This window comes from Oreochromis aureus, linkage group 13 (genome assembly GCF_013358895.1).
Source record: "Oreochromis aureus strain Israel breed Guangdong linkage group 13, ZZ_aureus, whole genome shotgun sequence".
NCBI lineage: Eukaryota > Metazoa > Chordata > Actinopteri > Cichliformes > Cichlidae > Oreochromis > Oreochromis aureus.
Genome location: NC_052954.1, coordinates 34,699,291 through 34,720,466, shown reverse-complemented (window position 1 = coordinate 34,720,466; position 21,176 = coordinate 34,699,291). Strand labels below are relative to the sequence as shown.

The 21,176-nt window shown below is 48.9% G+C and overlaps 4 protein-coding genes across 8 annotated transcripts; 2 read left to right on the top strand and 2 right to left on the bottom strand.

The window, feature by feature from the left end:
- Window positions 1-61: 61 nt before the first annotated feature.
- pygb (phosphorylase, glycogen; brain) lies at window positions 62-8,591 on the bottom strand. Its single transcript, XM_031730290.2, has 20 exons — window positions 8,349-8,591; window positions 7,152-7,253; window positions 6,965-7,043; window positions 6,294-6,397; window positions 6,073-6,204; window positions 5,654-5,765; window positions 5,100-5,182; window positions 4,713-4,856; window positions 4,513-4,605; window positions 4,292-4,438; window positions 4,038-4,201; window positions 3,843-3,957; window positions 3,513-3,614; window positions 3,285-3,432; window positions 2,642-2,700; window positions 2,428-2,569; window positions 2,111-2,318; window positions 1,614-1,748; window positions 1,472-1,538; window positions 62-1,340 (listed from the first exon to the last, which is right to left on the bottom strand). Exons 1-20 carry the CDS (start codon window positions 8,589-8,591, stop codon window positions 1,176-1,178), a joined length of 2,544 nt encoding a protein of 847 aa, XP_031586150.2. The 3' UTR covers window positions 62-1,175.
- Window positions 8,592-8,639: 48 nt separating this feature from the next.
- Window positions 8,640-11,032, top strand: LOC116312805 (barrier-to-autointegration factor-like protein). Of its 4 annotated transcripts, none has more exons than XM_031730297.2 (3): window positions 8,640-9,350; window positions 9,839-9,965; window positions 10,673-11,032. In XM_031730297.2, the coding sequence occupies exons 2-3, from the start codon at window positions 9,840-9,842 to the stop codon at window positions 10,817-10,819; spliced, it is 273 nt and encodes a 90-aa protein (XP_031586157.1). In that variant the 5' UTR covers window positions 8,640-9,350; window position 9,839; the 3' UTR covers window positions 10,820-11,032. The 4 variants fall into 4 exon arrangements, with proteins under 4 accessions (XP_031586157.1, XP_031586155.1, XP_031586158.1 ...); XM_031730295.2 differs by having other exon boundaries at window positions 8,650-9,350; window positions 9,835-9,965; XM_031730298.2 differs by lacking the exon at window positions 8,640-9,350 and adding an exon at window positions 9,357-9,595.
- Window positions 11,033-11,649: 617 nt separating this feature from the next.
- Window positions 11,650-13,782, top strand: LOC120443452 (barrier-to-autointegration factor-like protein). 2 transcript variants are annotated; one of them, XM_039622192.1, is made up of 3 exons: window positions 11,650-11,712; window positions 12,744-12,870; window positions 13,115-13,782. In XM_039622192.1, the coding sequence occupies exons 2-3, from the start codon at window positions 12,745-12,747 to the stop codon at window positions 13,298-13,300; spliced, it is 312 nt and encodes a 103-aa protein (XP_039478126.1). In that variant the 5' UTR covers window positions 11,650-11,712; window position 12,744; the 3' UTR covers window positions 13,301-13,782. The 2 variants fall into 2 exon arrangements, with proteins under 2 accessions (XP_039478126.1, XP_039478127.1); XM_039622193.1 differs by lacking the exon at window positions 11,650-11,712 and having other exon boundaries at window positions 12,731-12,870.
- Window positions 13,783-17,014: 3,232 nt separating this feature from the next.
- On the bottom strand, window positions 17,015-20,824 carry elovl6l (ELOVL family member 6, elongation of long chain fatty acids like). Its single transcript, XM_031730299.2, has 4 exons — window positions 20,630-20,824; window positions 19,654-19,785; window positions 18,557-18,708; window positions 17,015-18,481 (listed from the first exon to the last, which is right to left on the bottom strand). Exons 1-4 carry the CDS (start codon window positions 20,725-20,727, stop codon window positions 18,057-18,059), a joined length of 807 nt encoding a protein of 268 aa, XP_031586159.1. The 5' UTR covers window positions 20,728-20,824; the 3' UTR covers window positions 17,015-18,056.
- Between the last annotated feature and the right edge of the window lie 352 nt (window positions 20,825-21,176).

Here is a 21,176-nt window from a genome sequence, read left to right as displayed (position 1 = left end):
CAAAAACATCTGATGTTAACATGTCAGCATTTCTTACAATGACTGAAATTAAGAAACGAAAAGATTTTTAGTATTTTTATTTAAATGTAAAGATGCAAAAATATCCAAAAATATTTAAAGTAAATGTTAAACTTCAAAGAAATCATCAGATGAAAGTAAAAATGTTAAGAAGGAAGTTTTGACGACATCAAAAATCTCGTTTCAAAACAAAAACAGAAAATGAGTCGAGTCGACGATGAAGCCGTTTCTGTGTCTGAGGTTTAAAACGTGACAAACATCAGGTTCATGTTTCTGTGGTGAAGGAAATAAAAACAGCAGTAGAAACAGAAACAGATTCTAACACGAACAGACGGATCCATTACCCACGAGACACCTGGGCGGCCACGCCGAGCCTCGAACAAGCAACTCAATAAAACCAAAATAACAACAACAATAATAATATTAATGAGCTCTGAGCTGCTGATGACGCTCGGCTTCATCAAACATGATGATTTTTTTTTAACTAAAAGAGGCTAAAAAACAAAGTTTCAGTTTTACCAGCTGTTTGGTTCCCTGAACGCACCTCCACAGACAGCACGCTGACACGCGCTCGTTAGCTTATTTATGCTGTAATGTGATTGGATGGTGAGTAAACTGCGCTCCTTCGCTGTTTGACTCAAAGGCACGATTCTGCATGGATATATCCACCTGGACGTACAGGCAGGTGAGGAAGCTCACCTTTCATTTCAAATTAAAAGCTGTTGATCGACAGCTCATTCTAACCTGCAGTTATCCTCCAGGTGAGCTCATCGCCAGGTACACGCGGGACTTGTCCGATCCACATTGCTCCAACATTAATACCTTTCCAGTATTTCAGTGACTCCACACAGTTTTCCGGAAAGGTCAAAGGTTAAAGGCTGATGGAGGAGAACGGTAAAGAGGAAAGCGCCGGAGACTTGTTTATGTTTCTTTAAGGAGTTTTCACAGAAGTGAGAAGCGTTTTCACAGGAACAGGAAGTAGATTAAACGGCAGCGTTTTGGCGTTTATGGCTGTGATGACGACGTCGTTTTTGTTCATTGCAGTCGAGTGAAGGTCAGCGTGTGCGCGGCTGTGCAGTACGGCGATGACGAGCTCAAGGAACGTTTACATTTGGGCCCGGCTTCAGGCAGGAAGCTGCGGGAGTGGCGTGGCGGTGTCAGGTCCGCGACATGGATGGAGGCTCATTGGGCGGCGGGATCTTGATGTCGGATGGCTCCACGCCCCAGATCTCGCGGGCGTATTGCGAGATGGTTCGGTCACTGGAGAACTTCCCGCTGGCAGCGATGTTGTGGATCACCATCTTGGTCCACTCTTTGGGGTTCTGAGGAAGAAAAGGGGCGGGGCTAGTCAGCGTCTCATCAGTGAAGATAAAACTTTAAGGAGGTGACAGCTGTGGGTGTTTCACCTGTCTGAAACCCCGCCTCTACCTGAAACAGGAAGGTGTGGGCTTACCTTGTACAGCTCGCTGACTTGCTCCTGACACCTGACGTAGGCTTCGTAATCAGCAAACACCTTAAACCTGCAGGAGGACGAGACAGGAAGGCCGCTCAGAAATGCTACGCTCAGCTGTCTCACCTGGACTCACCTGGTTTACCTGTCGTGGTTCAGCAGCATGTCGATCAGGTCTCGGAAGAGCTCGGGCTCCCCGGGGCTGAAGAAGCCGGCCTGGATCTGGTCCACGGCAAGTTTCAGCTCCGGCAGATGCTCGTAGTACTCCCTGGCGTTGTAGCTACAGGAAACAGGAAGTGATGTCATTTTTCTTTTTAAAAAAGGTCCATTTATTAAAACCCTCCACGTTATTCAAATGGTATTTTTTTTAAATAAAAACATTCACAGTAAAGAGCTTTAAAGGGCGGAGCAGTAATTAGCTCCGCCTACTTCTTGCTTCCAGTCGTCATGCTAAGCTACGCTAACGGTCATTTTGTGAAAGCGTCGCCTGAGACTGAACCCAATAACTGATCAAAGATCAATAATTAGCATTGATTCCTGCTCTGAGTGGAAGTAAACATGTCGGAGGCCAAACGCTCCGGCGTGTCCCTGAATGCACCGTGCTTACAGCTCAACTTCTCTGACAGCAGGAAGTGATCTCACCCCTTCCTGTCCACGGCCTCCACGTCCGTCACCCTCATGCCGAAGATGAAGAGGTTCTCCTCTCCAGCCTCCTCGGCCATCTCCGCTGTGGCGCCGTCCATCGTGCCGATGGTCAGGGCGCCATTCAGCATGAACTTCATGTTTCCTGTTCCGGACGCCTCCGTTCCTGCGGTGGAGATCTGCTCAGACAGGTCTGCAGCCGGGATCACTGAACCGGAAGAACCACAGGAGTCAACGCGAGGACCGCGAACACAAAGGAAAGAGTGACGTTTGTGCACGCGCTCAGAAGGAACCAGAGAACGCTGCCGCCCCCTCACCTCTCTCAGCCAGAGACACTCTGTAGTTCTCCAGGAAGATCACCTTCAGCTTGTCTCCCACCGCCGGGTCGTTATTGACCACCTGACCCACACAGGTGATCAGCTTGATGATCAGCTTCGCCATGCGGTACCCCGGAGCCGCCTGCAGGGGGCAAAGTGTTAACGCGCAACAGGAACAAACCTTTGTTTTTATTTAGTGAGAAGATGACGTCACCTTCCCTCCGATCATCACGGTCCGAGGAACAAACGATCTCTTTGGCTCAAGTTTGATTCCTGAAAAAGTCAGAGCAGGGAAAAAAAAACAGAACTTCACCAGCAGGGGGCGCCGAAGATGGCAGAGCAGACAGCATGAAACGCTGATCGAGGTTAATCGTTCATAAATATATGAAGCTTTATTTTCTGATCTCTGTGCTTTAAACAACAGAAACATTAATTTGCCTATGGGCTCAAAATGTGGTCATAAATATTTTGTACTTGTAAATCAGGATTTGTATGTGTAAAAAAGATTTGTGTGTGGACTTAGCCAAAAAAAAAAACACCTGCAAGTTACAAGTACGAATTTTGACCCTATTTTTCTTCCTTTCATCTGATTGGTCAATGTCATGTCAATCACAAATGTAACAATCCAATCAGAGAACAGATGGGTTTTACACATACAAATCTTTTTTACAAGTACAAAATATTTATGACCACATTTTGAGCCCATATTTGCCATCTGAGGTACGGAGGCCTGAAAGTGCCACATAACTGACATGTAATATAGATATAAGATCGATTTGTGACTGAATTCAGGAACAGGCAGACTTTATTACATGCTGCAGAGCTGTGCAGCGGGACGGCCAGTGGGTGGGACTTACGGTTGTAGAGCGTGATGGCGTGCAGACAGTTGAGCAGCTGCCTCTTGTACTCGTGGATCCTCTTCACCTGCACGTCAAAGATGGAGTCCGGGTTCACTTTGGTGTGGCCCCGCTGCTGCAGGAAGGCGGCGAACTTCAGCTTGTTCTCCTGAAACAAGGATGCACGGACATCCGTCAGTGGGCGGACGCACGGGCGGGCGGAGGTCTCGCCGACATGTCCGAGTCTACCTGTTTGACTTTGGCCACGTCTCTGACGAAGCACTCGTCGTCCACGAGCTGCAGGAGCTTCTTCAGCTGATACAGATCTGTGAGGAAGGCGTCTCCGATTCTCTGCAGGAAAGAACGAGAAACTCTGAGGTCATCCAAACCGACGCACCTGAAACGGTTTCAAATTTCACAAAATGAAACCTCGACACCCGTCGCAGCATCATCCCTCTTCAGGACTCATTGACGTCAGTGAGACGGTCCTGAAATGACCACGCTGAGCTTCTTCTGCCTTCGGGAGGACGGCGGTCTGACAGGAAGTTTTTGGCTCTTACAGTCGCAGGTGTGTCGTACCTCAGTGATGATGTCAGCCAGCCCGGGGTTGCACAGCAGCAGCCAGCGGCGAGGAGTGATGCCGTTGGTTTTATTCTGAAACTTCTCCGGCTCCAGCTCGTGGAAGTCTTTAAACCTGCAGGAGAAGAAGAACGAGAGCGTTACAGATTCATCGGCGGGCACTCGCGTCCGACTCGGCGCTTCCTCTGGACTCACACGCTGCTCTTCACGATGTCCGAGTGAATCTGAGCAACTCCGTTGACGGCGTGAGAGCCGACCACGCACAGGTGAGCCATGTTGATCCTCTTCAGGTCGCCTTCCTCGATCAGAGACATCCGCCGCAGACGATCCGTGTCGCCGGGAAACAAGGCCGCCACCCTCTGAGACGGGAAACACGTCAGTCAGAACCGACACAGACGCGATCCAGCAGAAGCAACGCTTCAGCAGAGCTGGGCAGGTGTGTCTCTTACGTCCAGGTGTTTCTGGTTGATGTCGTAGATGATCAGCAGGTGTCGCGGCAGCAGCTGCTCAAACATGTAAACCGGCCAGCGCTCCAACGCCTCGGGCAGCACCGTGTGGTTGGTGTACGCACAGGTGCGGCAGGTGATGTCCCAGGCCTGCGCGCACACACACACACAGGTTAGTCACATGGTTTCAAAGCCCCACCGTGGCGGCGCTCTCACAGTCAGACCTTGTCCCAGTCGAGCTTCTCGATGTCCACCAGGATCCTCATCAGCTCGGGGATGGTCAGAGCCGGGTGGGTGTCGTTCAGCTGGATTGCCACCTGACAGCACAGGAAGCACACCCGTAACCACCACAGAAGAAGAAACGCGTTGGCTGGAACGTCGCCTCGGTTCCTGAAACATCTAAAGGAGAAACTCATTCTCTCACCTTCTCCGGAAACGTGTCGAAGGACGTCCGCACCGGGTCTCTGCTGCCGAACTTGGAGGACTTGAATCTGCGGACGATGTCCTGCAGCGTGGCGGCGACCACGAAGTACTCCTGCTTCAGACGCAGCTCCTTCCCCTCAAAGAACTGCACACAGAGAGCGGCGTTAGGCAGAGGCGCATGAGCAGCACGCCAAACCTCTCACAGAGCCGATTCTGGGCTTTAACCACGGCAGCAACTCTACTTCCTGGTTCTGAGCTTGCTTTCAGAATTTATGGCCTCGCTCCGATCTAAACTTGGTCACCTGCGGTCAGGTGACCTTTTGTGACAGAACCCGTCAGCCCGAGCGTGTCCCCATCCATCCCACCACGCCGACAGCGTCACACTCACGTTGTCATTGGGGTAAAGGACTCTGGAGATGTTCTCAGCCAGGTTTCTGTCCAGGACGGCTTCGATGTAACCGCCCACGTTAACTGAGGAGCAGAGAGAGAGTCGGGGTCAGGATGCAGAGCTGCGCGCGTGCAACACGCGACCGCCAACCCTCACCTGTGCTAACGGCCACATGTGTGCACAGGTGTGAGCAACACCTGCTCTAATACTCACTGCACGTGCTTTAAATTTAATGAATGAAGTGAATATTTTTAAAAGCCTCATTTACCCAAAGTTTAAAACATTTCCACACTGATGCAGAAAACTGAAGAACTGAATTCAATGTGAAGGCAACTTAAAAAAAATAAAACAGTGGAAAAACAAATAAATGGAAAAATAGAAACAATTTTTCATATGTAAGAAAGTATTTTATGCCTAAAATCACTTTATTATCATGTTTTTTCCACTGAAAAGTTTTTCATTCTTTGAATTTGAATCTATTATTTTGGCAGTTTGGGCCCTCCATACAGTGCCTCGTGTGAGCCAGCAGGGGGCGTGTGGAAAGCAGTACGTACAGTCCTGCAGTTTGAAATCGTTCGGCGCTTTAGCTGACCACAGTCTCATCGTGTTCACCGTGTTGTTACGGTAACCAGGAACTGGAGTGTCATAGGGCATCGCCAACACCACCTACACACACACACACACACACACACACACACACACACACACACACACACACACACACACACACACACACACACACACACACACACACACACACACACACACACACGTTCTGGTCACTTCAGAGGACATCTCACTGACCTGCAGACCTTTAAACCCAACCCTGACATAAGCCTGACTTTAATCTCACTCTAAGCTCAGCTCAGCACGTTTCTGGGGTCCAGGACTGGACTTCCCGTTTCTGGACTCACGGATACCTTTGTACCCGAACAAACCTGAGCTACAAAATACAAGCACAGGTGAGTGCGACCTGCGTGTCGGTCCACTTTGCCCTGCTGTCCGTTTTCTCCACTCGGCCGTAGAAATGAACCGGCAGCATGTACTCGGGCCTCGCCTTCTCCCAGGGGTTCCCGTACCGCAGCCAATCATCTGCCTCCTCCACCTGAAGGGGGCAGGCCAACGTATTACCAATATTAACCAGGTGTGCCCACGTATGTGTGTGTGTGTGTGTGTGTGTGTGTGTGTGTGTACCTGCCATCCGTTTCTGGTCTTCTGGTTGAAGATGCCGAACTCGTAGCGGATCCCGTAACCGTAAGCCGCCAGGCCGAGAGTCGCCATAGAGTCCAGAAAACAGGCTGCGACAGATGTGAGAGGACGTTTTACATTATGAGGACGTCGTTTCAATGAAGTCACAACTTGTCTTTTTTTAATAAACGAGATTTTTATTTTTAACCAAAGTCTGTGTTTCTCTTTAAAAGAAGCAACAACTGTTTTTCCTTCACTTCCTCCCAGCACAGGTGATCCGATTACACTGACAGCTTGTTTATGAGTGAGGTTTCCTAACACTCAGGGCTTTGGTGTGCAGTGAGATGTGTGTACAAAAATATATATTTCTAATAATGAGACATTATTTTAGAGTGGCCGACGACGGCGGTCTGCTGCTCAGTGATGACCTGATCTCGACTAACCTCGGGGACGTCGCTGTCGGGACGTTTCCAGGTGAAGACAATCTGACTCTGATTTAAAATGAGACTTTGCACTTTTGCAAACTCATTTGCCAAAGTGATCTGCTGTTACAACCAAATTTCCCCTTGTGGGACAATTAAAGGATTGTTATTCTATTATTCTTTTCTTTGGTGGAGACGAGGTTTTCTGAGATGTTGGAGAAGTGAGAGAGCAGCGCACCTGTCTGATGGAGTTACCTGCCAGTCGTCCCAGCCCACCATTTCCCAGACCAGCATCCTCCTCCATCTCTTCCAGCTCCTCTATGTCCAGGCCAAGCTGCACACAGAGCACAGCGGTTATCGGCGCGTGGAGCTCTGCAGGGAGCGTTTAAAGGTTCACATTCGACACGACTGCGGCTCCACACTGACACAGCTTTGCAGTTACCTGGTAGATGGCTTCGTCGCAGGCGGTCTGCAGGCCCAGGTTGATGGTGGTGTTCTGCAGTGCTCGGCCCATGTAGAACTCCAGGGACAGGTAGTAAACCCTCTGAGGACGCACAGCAGCACAGAGTCACCTGAAGGTTCACCTGAACCAGACGTTCACAGCGATTCGTTAACTCTGAACAGAAGCAGATTAAGAACGGGACGTTGTTTCCTGCCAGGCACTTTGCTGGACTTTCTTTCTCACGTTTTTCAAACAGAAACGGAAAATAGGAGGCGTGTTCTGGGTTCAGCCCTGACCTTGGACTGGCAGGAAGCACATGGCCTTTCACCAACAACAGAAATCTGACAGAAAGGCCAAAAAGACGACTTCCTGCTTGGTGTCAGATGTGAACGCTTCATTTCTTTTCTGTTCTCAGTTTGTCTTCACCTTTGGTTTTATTGTAAAGCGGGAAATTTCCCACAGCAACACATTTCCACTGACTGTCTGACACGTTAACATCCAACATGAAACACGGATGTGACTGACATCAACATCGTTGTTCTTCAGCTGATGAGAACAACAGAGATTCAGAAAGTGTCCTGGACCCACAGCTTTTTCTTATTAGTCATAAAAATCAGAGAAATATTGAAATCCAGCTGATACAGTTTGGTCTGAATACCTTTGAACTGCACAAAAACAGACTTTGTTTTGCAGGAAAGTGCATCACTATGCATACTGTATTATTACATTTAAACTTTAACCCTTTGAAAAGTTTTAGAATAGTAAATGAACGAGTTCACAGCAGGAAGGTCAGAGAAACGTCACGCCAAACTCCATTCTTAAAATTACGATTTCATGTCGTCGTTGAGAACGTAACAGTATGCCAATGATAAAACGTGACGTCAGGGATTATTGAGCTGACGTGATAAACTCGACGTACAGAGACCGAGCCGAGCGCGACTGCATGCGGGTGACACCACGTCTGTATGCGACCTGCTGCTGGCGACGGCCCAGCGCGGCGGGGTTCAGGCGGGCTTTGTCGCCGCGTGGATAAACGTCTCGGGCTGACACGTGAGCCGAATTAAAGCTCGGCTCCCGAAGATCCAGGAACCGTCGGGTCGGGATTCCTCTGCGGACACGTTTGCAGAACACGACCGGAACCGTGCGGTCCCTCGGTTTCTCACAGGGGCTCCAGCCGGAAGCAGGGCTCGTGCCTACCTTCGGGTCGGTCTCGTAGTAGTACTGCTGGGTTCGGATCCAGCGGCCCACCAGGTGGTCCCGGACGGTGTGGGCTAGGGCGAAGTAGTAGTCCCGGGGCGTGGCCACGTTCCGGTCCTTCACGAGCGTGAAGTGCAGGTGGCGGTTAAAAGTCTTCTTGATCTCCGCGACGTCCGCGAGCCCCGCGATGCAGCTCACGCTGATCTGCTTCCGCCTCTCCTGCTCTGTCGGCGGCACCGCCATGTTTCCGCTAAAGGTCACGGAGCGAGGGGAGCGAAGTGACCCGCAGACAGTGGGGACACCTGCAGGTACAGCCGGAAGAGAGGCTACGGCCACGCCCTCCACACGACACGCGGGGAGGGGCTTTATGAGTAGGGGGCGGGGCAATCAGCGGTACGTTGAAAAAAGAGAGTCCCATCACTGGACACACCTGCCCCACAGGTGTCCGCAGCGCTTTTACTTTAATGTATCTGGCTCCGTGAGTGACTGGATCAGCAGCAGCTGTCACGGCTCTGACGTGTCTGAGCTGCAGCAGGACTGCAAGCTCGTGACGTCACACACGTGTTTGAGGCTCAGGAGACACCTGGACCTGTGTGCTGGGCTCACCGTGAGTGGGAGGATTTTCACGGCGGTTTCATCTGTGGTTAGTTTGAAATCACAGAATCTGCGCTCCAAAAAAAAAAAAAAAATGTGAGGGGAACTCATTTTCACCGAGGAGTGACTCCTCTTCAATTCACGCCATCTTTGAGTCTCTGCGTTGTGACGTCACACCCCCAGCGTCAGGGAGCTCAGTGTGTATCCGGATTTCCACAATAAAACGCCTCCAGCAGCGTGGGGAGCTGCTCACAGCGTCCACAAGGTGCGCGGGTGACTTCCTGTTTGAGCCACAGCTGTGCTCAGGTGAGCTCCTCGTGCTCATAGGTACGCGGCGTGTCTCCTTAGTGTCCAGCACGTGAGCCCGGCCCAGGTCCACATCAGCGGGATCGAGTCCTCCTGTAACAGGTAAAGCTTCCATCTGCAGCTGGTTCCACTGGTTTTAATGGGAGTCCAGCAGCAGGCACACGCGGACGCACACAAACACACTCTGACACACAGAAACACTCTGACATGCACACGCGCAGTTCAGAGCTTAAACTGGGTCTGAAGCTACAAACGGCACAAGAAGCGCTGACCCCGCCCCCTGCAGCCCTCAGCTTCCTGCTGCGAGGAGAAGCCCACTGAGGTCAAAGGTCTCCTGCAGATCTCAGGTCAGCCACACTCAGAGCGTCTGCTTCTGTTGGTGATCCTCCACCTCGTGAAGGTTTCCTCTGAGTCCAAACTTTAACTTTCCCACAAAAACGTTTTCAGAGTTAAATTTGACACCAATGATCCCAGCTCGCTCCAGAGTAGGAGAGGGTTTATTGTGTGTGTGTGTGTGTGTGTGTGTGTGTGTGTGTGTGTGTGTGTGTGTGTGTGTGTGTGTGTGTGTGTGTGTGGCTTCCTGCAGTCAGGATGTCCACCACGTCTCAGAAGCACCGGGACTTTGTTGGAGAGCCGATGGCGGACAAACCGGTGACGGCTCTGTCAGGCATCGGAGAGACTCTGGGGAAGAAGCTGGAGGAGAATGGCTTTGATAAGGTACAAACACACACACGTCAGCTTCACTGCTGCTGAAATCTGAAGGTCTGCTGAGGTGAACTCATTCAAAGCCTCTGACTTTCCAAACTGTGTGCTGTGTAGTCAGATTGTAGTTCTGTTGGAGCATTTTAATGACATCATGAGATCAATAATATAGCTGCTGTGAGGTCACTGTACTAACACAGCGTTCAAGAAGGCGGAGCTCCAGGTTTGGTACACAGTGAAATTCAAGGATTTTGATTGGATGTTACTGAGCACTGATCAGCAGGTATCAGAGTCTGTGTGATTCTCCTGTGGGCTCTAGCATTAGCTGCTAACTGAGAGCACAAACACGGTCCACAGGTCCAGTTCAGGTGAAGCTAGCAGACAGCTAGCAGCTACAACTGCCTGTCACCCTCCACCTGTTAGGCAAACAGGCCACGCCCCTTGGTGCTAACTGAAAGCCTTAATAGAATCCAAGTAGCTGACTTGATAAAGAAATGCTCCCTCTGTGCAGTTATCACGAAGGAGGAAATTATCCATGGAGACTGTAACTGCACTGACTCACTGCTGCCTCTGCTGGAGACCAGAGGAACTGCAGGCTGATGGTTGACGTGTGTGTGTGTGTGTGTGTGTGTGTGTGTGTGTGTGTGTGTGTGTGTGTGTGTGTGTGTGTGTGTGTGTGTGTGTGTGTGTGTGTGTGTGTGTGTGTGTGTGTGTGTTTTCAGGCCTATGTGGTTCTTGGTCAGTTCCTGCTCCTGAGGAAAGACACGGAGATGTTCACCGATTGGCTCAAAGACTCCATCGGCGCCAACTCTCGCCAGGCCAGCTCCTGCGCTCAGTGCCTGAAGGAGTGGTGTGATGCCTTCCTCTGAGGTGCCGCCTCTTCACAAAAACCACACCTGGGTTTGCTCACTTCCTGTTTCTGAGGCTTCTGATGGCTCTGCTCTGCTGCTGTTAGGTGTTTGAGGTGGACTTCCTGCAGGAGCGCTGTGATGTCACAGCGGCCTGCCAGGTGTCTGTTTACCTGTTTTATGAGTTTATTTCACTGAAGAACGTTTACATGAATAAAAGCTTCGTCTCCACGGCCTGCTGTCTTCTTTCTGAGTCCACCATAAAAACATTAAAGCCTCCGTATGACAGGGTACAGCGCCACCTGCTGCTGTAGATGTGCTCGTGTTCAGGCACGAGTACGTGCGTGATGTGTGACATCATCCTGTGACATCATGCACGTACAGTGACACAGATCAGCCTGAGAGACGCTCGAGGATCCTGACCTGCTGGTGCTTCCCCCGCCTCCTCCTTAACTCCACCCCTTTTAGAAATGGTTTCCGACGGGGGCGGTTCCCTTTTAACACAGGTAAGTTTGAAGAGCATTTTTCTCTTAGTCCATGAACTCATCATTTAAGAACTTTGTCTAATATTAAAAGTTGTTTGAGGATGTAAGAAAATGAGGAATCAGAGCACGGATGCTGTAAACTACGGAGTCCAGAGTTTGTGTGTCGGGCTGTAAACATGCAGTGAAGTTTGAACTCACGGCTTTATCATCATTACTGTTCTCAGAGCTCTGACGCTTTCTGGAAACAGCTGCGATGAGCTGCACACAGCCTCTTTTAGCTCCTCCCACAGAGGGGAGGCTGCTGTTCAGCACCAAGTTCTTAAATTCATCCTCGTTTTCTTGTCGCTTCCTATTTTTGGGTGAGAGCGCCGATATCTGCGACAGCCGGTGAGCTTCAGGAGGACAACATCAGCGATCACTTTGAAACAGGTTTGTGAAAAAGAAAACGTGAACCTGAACATTCTTTTGGAAGCATTTTAACTCTTTTTCCTTTGACAGTTTAAATATTGTTGATGCTCGTTTTAAGTACATTACATGGAATAAATGAAATGACTGTTGTTTGGAGAGGTTAATGATTCGGTCCTTATCCAAGACGGTTCTGTGTGACACGTTTTATAATCTGATCCTGTAACTGCAGCACAGCTTTAATGTACTTGGACTTTGCTGAAGTCCAGCTTCCAGCTGTGCTTTTATTACAGATGTTGTGCTGTGAACTCCAAAGCTCTTCTTTAAAAACTGTGGTTACTTTTTATTTTTCCATGTTTTCAAATCTACCCGAGTTCATGTCTCCTGCTGTAAAAGGACGTCTGTGGGGTGACACACGTAAATAAGAGTCTGTGTGTTTTCCTCTTATTTCTGGATTCTTTATGGTTGGAAAACAAAACCGTGTTTTCAAAGTGTTTTGTTTTTCTTGTCTTGTAACTTCAACACCCTACAATACTGTCCCACTGGGAGGGGCAGCCATCTGCTGTGTCTGTTTGGCAGTGAGGGCAAAGGGCCAAAGACGGGGTTCAAAATCCATTCTAGGATAGTGGATCCAAGCATATATGTCCAGGTTCCCGCTCTCAGACCTGGGCTGTTTCTCCAGCTCCAACAGTGAGCTGAACTCGGCAGGCTGTCTCCCTCAGGGAGGCGCTGTGAAGTCCTGACTCCATCTCTCTAAGGCGGAGCTCAGGCATACTTCAGACCATAGCTGAGGGTGGAGATCGCCCCAATTGGTCTGTCAGTCTTGCTCCCCTCACTCGTGACTTGATTTAATAATCAAAGCTTTGGATTCTCAGATGTGAAGAGCTCAGTGACATCTGCATCATGAGCTGCAGGAACAGGACTCAGAGTTCCATAATAATAACTGTAGTAATAATAATGATAATAATAATAGTAATGATGATGTGGATGAATGGAGCTGTGCTCTCTGACCTTATAAACCTGCAGCAGCGTTTCTCAGACTGTTTCCTGCTCAGGATGGCGATGATCACTCAGAAGCACCGCGCCTTCGTCAGCGAGCCCATGTTAGAGAAACCGGTGACGGCGGTGCCAGGAATCAGACCCACTCTGGGGAGGGAGCTGCAGAAGGAGGGCATCACCAAGGTGCACAAAACACGAAAAGCTGACGTGAGACAGACTTTACTGGCAGGTGGTTTCCTTTGAAACGCCTCCTTTAGCCTCAGGTCGCTCATCTCCTGTTTGCAGCCGTTTCTCTCTCGTGTCTTCAGTTTTGTTCCTGAACCTCAGTCTCCAGCTTCTGTTTGTCTCAGTGATTGCAAGTGATCATTACAGCTCAGCTTCCTTTGTAAAGCTGTCTGATTGGGTGGTGTGTTTCTCGTGTTTTCAGGCGTCCGGCCTCCTCAGTCAGTACCTGGCGATGGGCAGAAACCCGGACTGGGACTGGAGCGAACAGTCAGCAGGCCAACGCCTGCACCCAGGCCCTGCAGGAGTGGACAGACAACACCCTGAGGCCATTGTGTGTCTGACCTTCATGATGATAGCAGGGGGAAGGGGGGGCAGACTGAGGCTCTGAAACAGGATGGAGTTGCCCAGCTACCCAGACTCACAGAGGAGAGCACAGTCAAAAATAAAGTTTTAGTTGTTTTTTTTTTCAAACTTTATTAGCAATTCAAACATTACAGAAATAAATGAGCAAAAGAGAATGTCAGTTAGACACAGGCTGCGGGTTAAATCACAAGATATTAAACAACGAGCATAAGTTTAGAGTTTTAATTGCTTCAGTTTTAAAATATTGTCTGGTTTCATTTATAAAGCATTGAACAGAAGGTTTTGCATTAGAAACATTGGATTCATGTATATGAAATTTAGCCAGTAAGATTAGTAAACCTATCAAATAAAATTTGTTTGTTCTATTTGCAGGGTCAAAAAGGCCAAACGTTATTTTTCCAAGTCAGAATAGATAAAAGAAACAACTAAAGTACAAAAATCTTGCCAGAAAAGATAAAGTGCATAAGCAGAACCAACATAAGTATGAAACATCTTCTTTCTCACAGTTACAAAGTGAACAGTTAACTTCAGTCTTTTTCATATCCTACATGAAAAGTTCTGCTGGGGTAAAAACGACAAATGATTGTAAAAGACATTTCCTTTACTTTGTCAGTTAACAGGAATTTCAATGGTAAGATCCAAACTTTCTCCCTTTCCAGGTCCCAGTATAAATGATTCCAGTAAGCAGTTCTGTGGGGAATTAGATGTGTCCAACAGAGGGAGCAGCAGGAGGAGTCAGATCATTAACAGCAGAGTTTCTATGCAGTGTTAAAACACCAGCATCAAACACTATGGCTTACTCCTTTGGTAGAGCAGGAGGACCATATATACTCAGAGTAAGAAAGTAAACTTCTATCTGGATTAAGAAGCTGCTCGACAACATGAATCCCATGAACAAACCAGTCACCTAAAAATAAAGACTTGTGTTTGTATAAAACGTCTCTGTTGTTCCAAATATCGTATCTGTGCAGAGAAAAGTTGTGTTTCTAAAGCAGCGACCAGGAAAGAAGCTTCTCTCTCTGAAAGTTGGACAGTTTTAAGGGGATTTTGCTGCAGCATTCTGCACCAGTTGAAGACCAGTTGCAGGCGTGACAGAGTGCCCTGGCCAACCCCCAAGGGAGTTGCAGTAATCCAAGGGTGAGGTTATAACAGTTTCCAAATCACGCTTGGAAAGAAAAGGCTTGACCTTCGACAGACGTCTGAGGTGATAGAATGAAGATTTCACCACCCCGTTTACATGGCCATCAAAACTAAGTGCAGAGTCGATTTTTACCCCAAGATTAGTAACTGAGCTCTTCAGGTGAGGGTCAGAGCAGCAAAGTCAACATCTGGGGTACCAGAGGAACGACTGAGACCAAATAAAACTGCTTCTGTTTTATGTTCATCAAAATTTTAAAAATTTAGAGCGATCCATGACTTAACATCAATAAGACAATCAAGCATGTCCTATGGAGGAGCTATCAGAGTGACTGAAAGGTAGATAAAACCGGCAATCGTCAGCATATAGATGAAATGAAATTGTGTGTTTTCTGAAGATCACACCCAGTGCAGGAGATACAATGAAAACAGTAGTGGCCCAAGAATAGATCCCTGCGGTACACCCCATGGCAGAGGGACCAGAGAGGATGAGGCCAAACCCAACTTAATACAGAAGCTCCTGTTTGAGAGATATGATTTTATCCACAGGAGTGCCAAGCAGGAAATTCCTACACAATACTGTAGTTGAGAGATCAGCAGGTCATGATCCACTGTGTCGAATGCAGCAGTCATATTCAATAGAACAAGCACTACATGTTTACCACAGTCCGCCGCCACCATAATGTCATTCATGACCTTTATGAGAGCTGTCTCTGTGCTGTGAAACGGCTTAAAGCCGGACCAAAGAGCTTCTGAAATGTGAATATCATTTAGTCCATCAGCTGGGTGTGAACAATCTTTTACAGGATCTTACTCAGAAAAGGAAGCTCAGAGATGGGTCTGAAGTTTGTCATAATTGAAAGGTCTCGTAAGTAAGGGATGGATAACTGGATAACTACTTGACCTGACAAGAGACTGGTATTGATTATGATCAGAATATGTGGTCCAACAGTAGGAAACACCTTAGTTTGTGAGCAGAAAATGAACATTGAAGTCTGTTCCTCACCAATAGGGAGCAGTGTTTACCACACAGTGCTGCCTGGTTTCCTTGTAAAGCAGCAGGGTGTCCATCAGAGAGCTGCTTATCCCTGCACAGCTCTTTAAAGAGGGTTTTCCCTCGATTGGAGCCTCAGTCCTTGCTATTATAGATAGCAGTATTCCTTCCAGGGTGGTTCCTGATCGAGTTGTAAATCCTTTATTTAAAAAACTGGCCTTGACTCCTGAGTTGGCTCAAATTTTAAATCAATCTTGAAACTCCCATTCCTTTTAAAGTTATTGGAGAAAATAGTTTTTACCCAGCTGAATGTGTTTTTGGATCTTACTGCAGCGTCTGGTTCTGTGGACCACAGTATATCCTGTTTGACACAACGTTTTTGTTCCCCTCAGCCCCCTTTTCTCGTGGGGTTCCTCCCTGTACTTTGGGCTCTATTCTTATAAAACATTAAATATCCTTTCACTGCTACGCGGACAACGGTCAAATTTACCTGCCTTTAATAATCCAGGCTCCATCCAACTCCTTTTAAACTGCCTTGAAGATGTCAAGGCTTGGATGGCTCTGAACTGTTTGAGCTTCCATGAAAGCAAAACAGAGACTGCCCACTTATTAATTATGGTTGGCTTGGGTCACTCATTAAACAGCGCGTCCTGAATCTGGGACACATCACTTGGATTTTAAATTTAACAAACAGATCACTTCTGTGTTGCAAAAAAGCGTTTTGCAGCTAAGGCAGTTTGTCGGGGCACGACTTGGAGAAACTCAGCATGACTATTGTAATGCACTTTACAGCCTAGCATCCCTCTCACGTCTGCAGCTTGTTCAAAATGCTGCTGCCCGTCACTTAACTGGTACACAGGCATGAACTCACCTATCCGTCCTCCTTCATCAGCTTCCTGTTTATCACAGAATTAATTTCAAAGTCCTAACGTTGGCTTATAAATGCCTCCATCCCTTTCTGATGTGCTCCAGCCTTATGTTCCCTCGCAGGTCGTTAGATCAGCTGCTTTTGGTTGTCCCCAAAAACTAGGCTGGACTTTATGGGGAAAAAGGTTTTTCAGTTGAGGCTCCCAAACTTTAAATATTAGACACACTTCCTGCTTTTAAGTCTCTTTTGAAAACATCTTTTCCCCACAGCGTTTGGAGCGCTGTGAGTCGATATGCTCTTTTTATTCTCTTTGTTTTATGTGAGCGGTTTTATCTTTTCTCTTTTTTGTTTTTGTTCAGCACTTTGGGAAAACAGTTTTTTAAAATGTGCTATATGAATACACAGGATCTGGATTCGATGACTCATAAGCTGCAGCCGAGGATTCGCTTGTGTGCAGAGATCCCATCAGACCTGATGGCGTTGGACAGAAACGCCACTCCTGCTGCGGCGATGCTGACGTCTCAGGAAACGACTGAAGAACACTTTCACGCAGCTCTTCGTGTGAATGAAGCAGAGATGAGATTAAATCATCTTTGAGGTTTCTCATTAAGTGATTTAGTGTTCGAGCTCCTCTGTGGGAACTTTTGGGACAAAACATATTTTCCTGTAAATCAAATGTCAGAAATCAGCTGAGTTTCAGCACAGAGCAGGTCAAAGGTCGTCCAGGTGAGAACATGACGTACAAACATAAAAAGCGTATCTTTATTTGTTTTCATCAGTACAATAAATAAACATTTTAGTCATGAAAAATACAGAAAATGACAAAGAACAGAATTCTATAAAAAGTCGTACTGCGACTGCAGACACACAGGAAGACGTCTCCGTAAACCATCATCAACGTTCATCCTGACGCTCAAACAGGTAAACGTCACAGGAAGTGTCAGACGTCTCCAGCAGCCAATCGGGCGCCCTCATACGTCGGGTAAACACAATGATCAATAAATAGATTTTTTTAAAATAGAGGAGGGGTTCTTCTGTTTGTCAGCGGACGAAGGAAAAGTGAAATGAGAATCAACAGGATGGAAAAACCTCCTGATCATGTGTTCACGTATGTAAACGCCACAGGAAGTGAGGTCAGAACTTTAGTCGACGTGTTTAAAGGGAGCTGAGGTTAAGGACCTCCTGCCGTTTCCCTCCGTTACAGAGATCCCGCTCTTACATCAGCAAACAGAGTAAGACACCGGGACGTCTTTAAACGCCGCGCGTGTCACGTGAAAGCAGAAAACCTGGTTTTCTGAATCTGCAGCTCGCCAGTTTGATGCTCCTCTTCATCTAACCCTAAAAATCTCCCAGCATCTTCCTCTCCAAGCTCGTGTGTCACAAACCAGGAACTCTGAGGATTCATTAAGGTTTAAACGTGCAGTGAGTGAAAGAAACCCGTCTGCGCTCCACCCGGGTGAGCAAGGGCAGGTGTGGTGAGCAGGTGGAACCAGTTTAACCAGTGCGAGGAGGAATGCTGGGAGAGGCTGGATCAGTGCTCAGAGGACATTCCAGCCTGATGACTGAAGAGGAGGCTGAAACCAGCCCTCATCATCACTGAAACATGGAAAGCATCAAAGGGCAGATAAACTATGAAGGTTATGTGTAGCTGTGTGTTGGCCCCGCCCCCTCACAGTGTCATTCACAGGTTTTTCCATCCTGTCCAGTAAAATCTCATAAAAAAGTAAAGGTCACATGTTCTAGCAGCTTCAGTTTTTAACTTCCCAGCTGGGTCTGCTGGTTTTACTGGGTCTTGGTGGTCTTGGTGTCAGGGCGCAGGTACGTCTGGTAGAAGAAGTTGGAGAAGAGCAGCAGGTAGCTGAAGTACATGAGGGCGGCCCAGACGATGTTGTCCAGGCTGGAGGGGCAGTCTCCCTGCTGCATCCAGCGGTACACCAGCGCACTCACCGCCACACCCATCGCCATCTGAGCGATCTGAGCGCTGGTGATCAGCATGGCAAAGGGGCGGGGCACACGCAGCCCGGCGGCGCGGGCCGCGTAGTAGCTGTACATGAGCGCATGCACGGTGTAGTTCATGGTCATGAACCAGCCACCGCCAGCCACCATGTCTTTGTAGGAGTACCAGGAGTAGAGCAGCACGGTGATGTGGTGGTACCAGTGCAGGAAGATCAGCTTCTGCTTCCTCAGCACGATGAACGCCGTGTCGCCTGCAAACAAAGCTCACATTAGTCACACGTTTCATCTCGGCGCTGCTACAAGGCTATAAAAGCTAACGCACTGACCGAGCTCTGGAGCCTTGCTGAGGACGAAGGCGTACGCCCAGAACTTGCTGACCGGGCCGTTGTAGAAGCTCCGGTCGCAGATGGACTGTCTGAAGCCGCTGGAGCTCAGGATGTGGAACATGTAGGGACCGGTCCGGATCGCCCCGATGATGCTGCAGAGGAACCGGAACAAATCCATCAGAGCACAGAAACAAGGACACGAGCAGAAACACGGCGTGGCCACTCAAATCAGCACGCCCTCAGAGTGTGTGTGTGTGTGTGTGTGTGTGTGTGTGTGTGTGTGTGCGCGCGTACGGGTTCTTACCATCTTGGTGGGGGCCAAAATCATTTTTCACAAATATGTGGTTTTAGTGTCATAACTGGCTCATGGTTATGGTAAGCTTATAGCTAAAGCATTATGTCAATGGGAGGTCCTCAGGAGGATAGCAAACCAGACTGTGTGTGTGTCTGTGATGATGTGAGGCTCCTTTTAAAGGTTCATTCTGCTGATTTTCATCTCTTGTGTTTACAGCCGCTTCATGTTTCCTAACGGCCGCCGTGACCCCGCCCACCTCTCTATTGTTCTCACACAGGTGAGAAAACAAACACACCTGAGCCGCAGGTACCTCCAGGGCAGGTTACCACGGGGACAGCATGCTGGCTGTGCATAAGTGTTGATTCAGCAAGAATGCAATGCAAAGCATGCCTGTGGTTACCATGGAAACTGTCAGTGTTTCAGTTTGCGGCGTCTCTACGAGACCAAAGGAATTTTCTCTTTTGTTGAAAACACCGTACAAGCGCGTGCATGCCCCGCCCACCCGGGATTCACTGCTTTGAGAGTTTCCTTCATTTGTAGCCTGGCGGTGTGATCAGTGACATCACTGAGAGGACTCTGAGTCTCGCTACGATCAACACTGGCAGCTCTTTTGGTCATGTAGTGGGAGGAGCTTCAGACCATCACAGTGTTTCTGAACGTCTCGTTTTAGATGTCACTTATGCGTGGTTAACTCTGTGAAGGTGACCAATCACAGACCGAGGAGCGAGGCCCGCTGTCCGTGGAGTGCGTGTGAGTGTGTGAGGACTGCGAGGGTGTGCTGTGCACGTGTGAGGAGTGTTACCTGAAGATGGCGAGGCTCAGTGACCAGAGGATGAGCGGCCGGCGCAGGTTGAGCTTGGGGCGTGTCTTCATGTAGTGCTGCCCCCCAAAGACCAGGGCGACGTACAGCGCGCTGAACACGAACGACCTCTTCCTGCAGGAGCAAACAGACTCGTTTAGTCCGGAGCTTAAACATCACGCGGTGCTTTGAAGTGCTCGCAGGCGTTTCACGTTTTTGGATTCATGAAAAAAAAAGTCATTTGTTTTGGTCGCAGCAGAGTTTCCTCACGAGCCTGAAGGTTTACATCATTTTTAAATTCCGGTGCTATAAAAGCTGCAGCTGGCGCATGCGCACATCACCGGGTCTGTTCCGATCAGTTATGAGCAAGTCAAATATTTTCACGTTGCATCATGAGCGTGGCTCGCGGAGGGCTCGGCAGGGCGGGACGAAAGCAAATACAACCGTGACGTCACTGGCCAAGCGGCTCACCTGCGGTACACCTGCGTGCTGCACTGACCACACGTCCTTACGTAAGGCTCTGGAAGTTTCTCGGCAGGTGTGTCCCCGGAGAAAGTATCCGTGCGTGCGCCCTCCAAACCCCGTTCAAAAACAGTCCGTTTCTGCGGTTCCTCCCGGTCTGCGCTTAAAGCGGCTTTTAAACTGAATGAGTCCGAGAGTCGCGAAAAACCCACACCGCCCCATCTATCCCGCTATCACGGCACACAAATCACGCTCTGTACCGACACAGAGCTGGTCCATCTGGTACCTGCCGCTACCGGGCAGGTGAGACACTTTTGGTGAACCGGATCGGGGAGGATTACTGGGTGTATCCCGAAACCAAGGCTGGACCCCGAGTGTCCCAGTAAAACGAAGAGCACCTTTAAAAACATGATGACTTTACAAAGTTGAACTTTTAAATTTAATTTTGCCGTTTTTCGAGATGACGCTTCTCCGGGACCGTCTCGGGGTTTCGGTCGGAAGCTGAAGCGGGACTCACCAGTTGGCCTGCATCCACTCGATCGCTCCCCGCTCGTCGAAGCGCCGCTCGAAGCTGTACTCGGACAGCCGGAAGTCCGTCCCGTTCACCGGCAGCATCTCTGATTCTCTCAGACTTCAGTAACGACGGCAAAGCAACAGGAAACAGCTGGCTCGGAGCCCGCCTGCAGTCTGTCCGCTCACCTGTCTGCGGCCCTATTAAACAGCCCGGCGGAGGGGGCGGGGCCTCCGGACTTACCTCTCTGCGTTTCATTCATACTTCAGTGACGTGTTCATCCTTCACTGCCATGAAAAGTTCAGCTGGCTTTAAGCGTGACCCAAATACCCGAGCCAGGACATCAGGGGTCACCTGTCTCCGTTTACAGGTGTGAATCTCTGAGCACCTTTGTGCTGGATCACTCCTTGAAGCCCTGCCCCCTGACCCCGGAGTCAGCAGAGTCCGGTTCTGTTCTGTGATGATGTATCAGTGTTTGATCCGTTTCTGATCACTCATTGTAGGAAACTAAACAAAGTGCATTCTGGGTAAACTCCCAGGGCTCCTTTGGGAC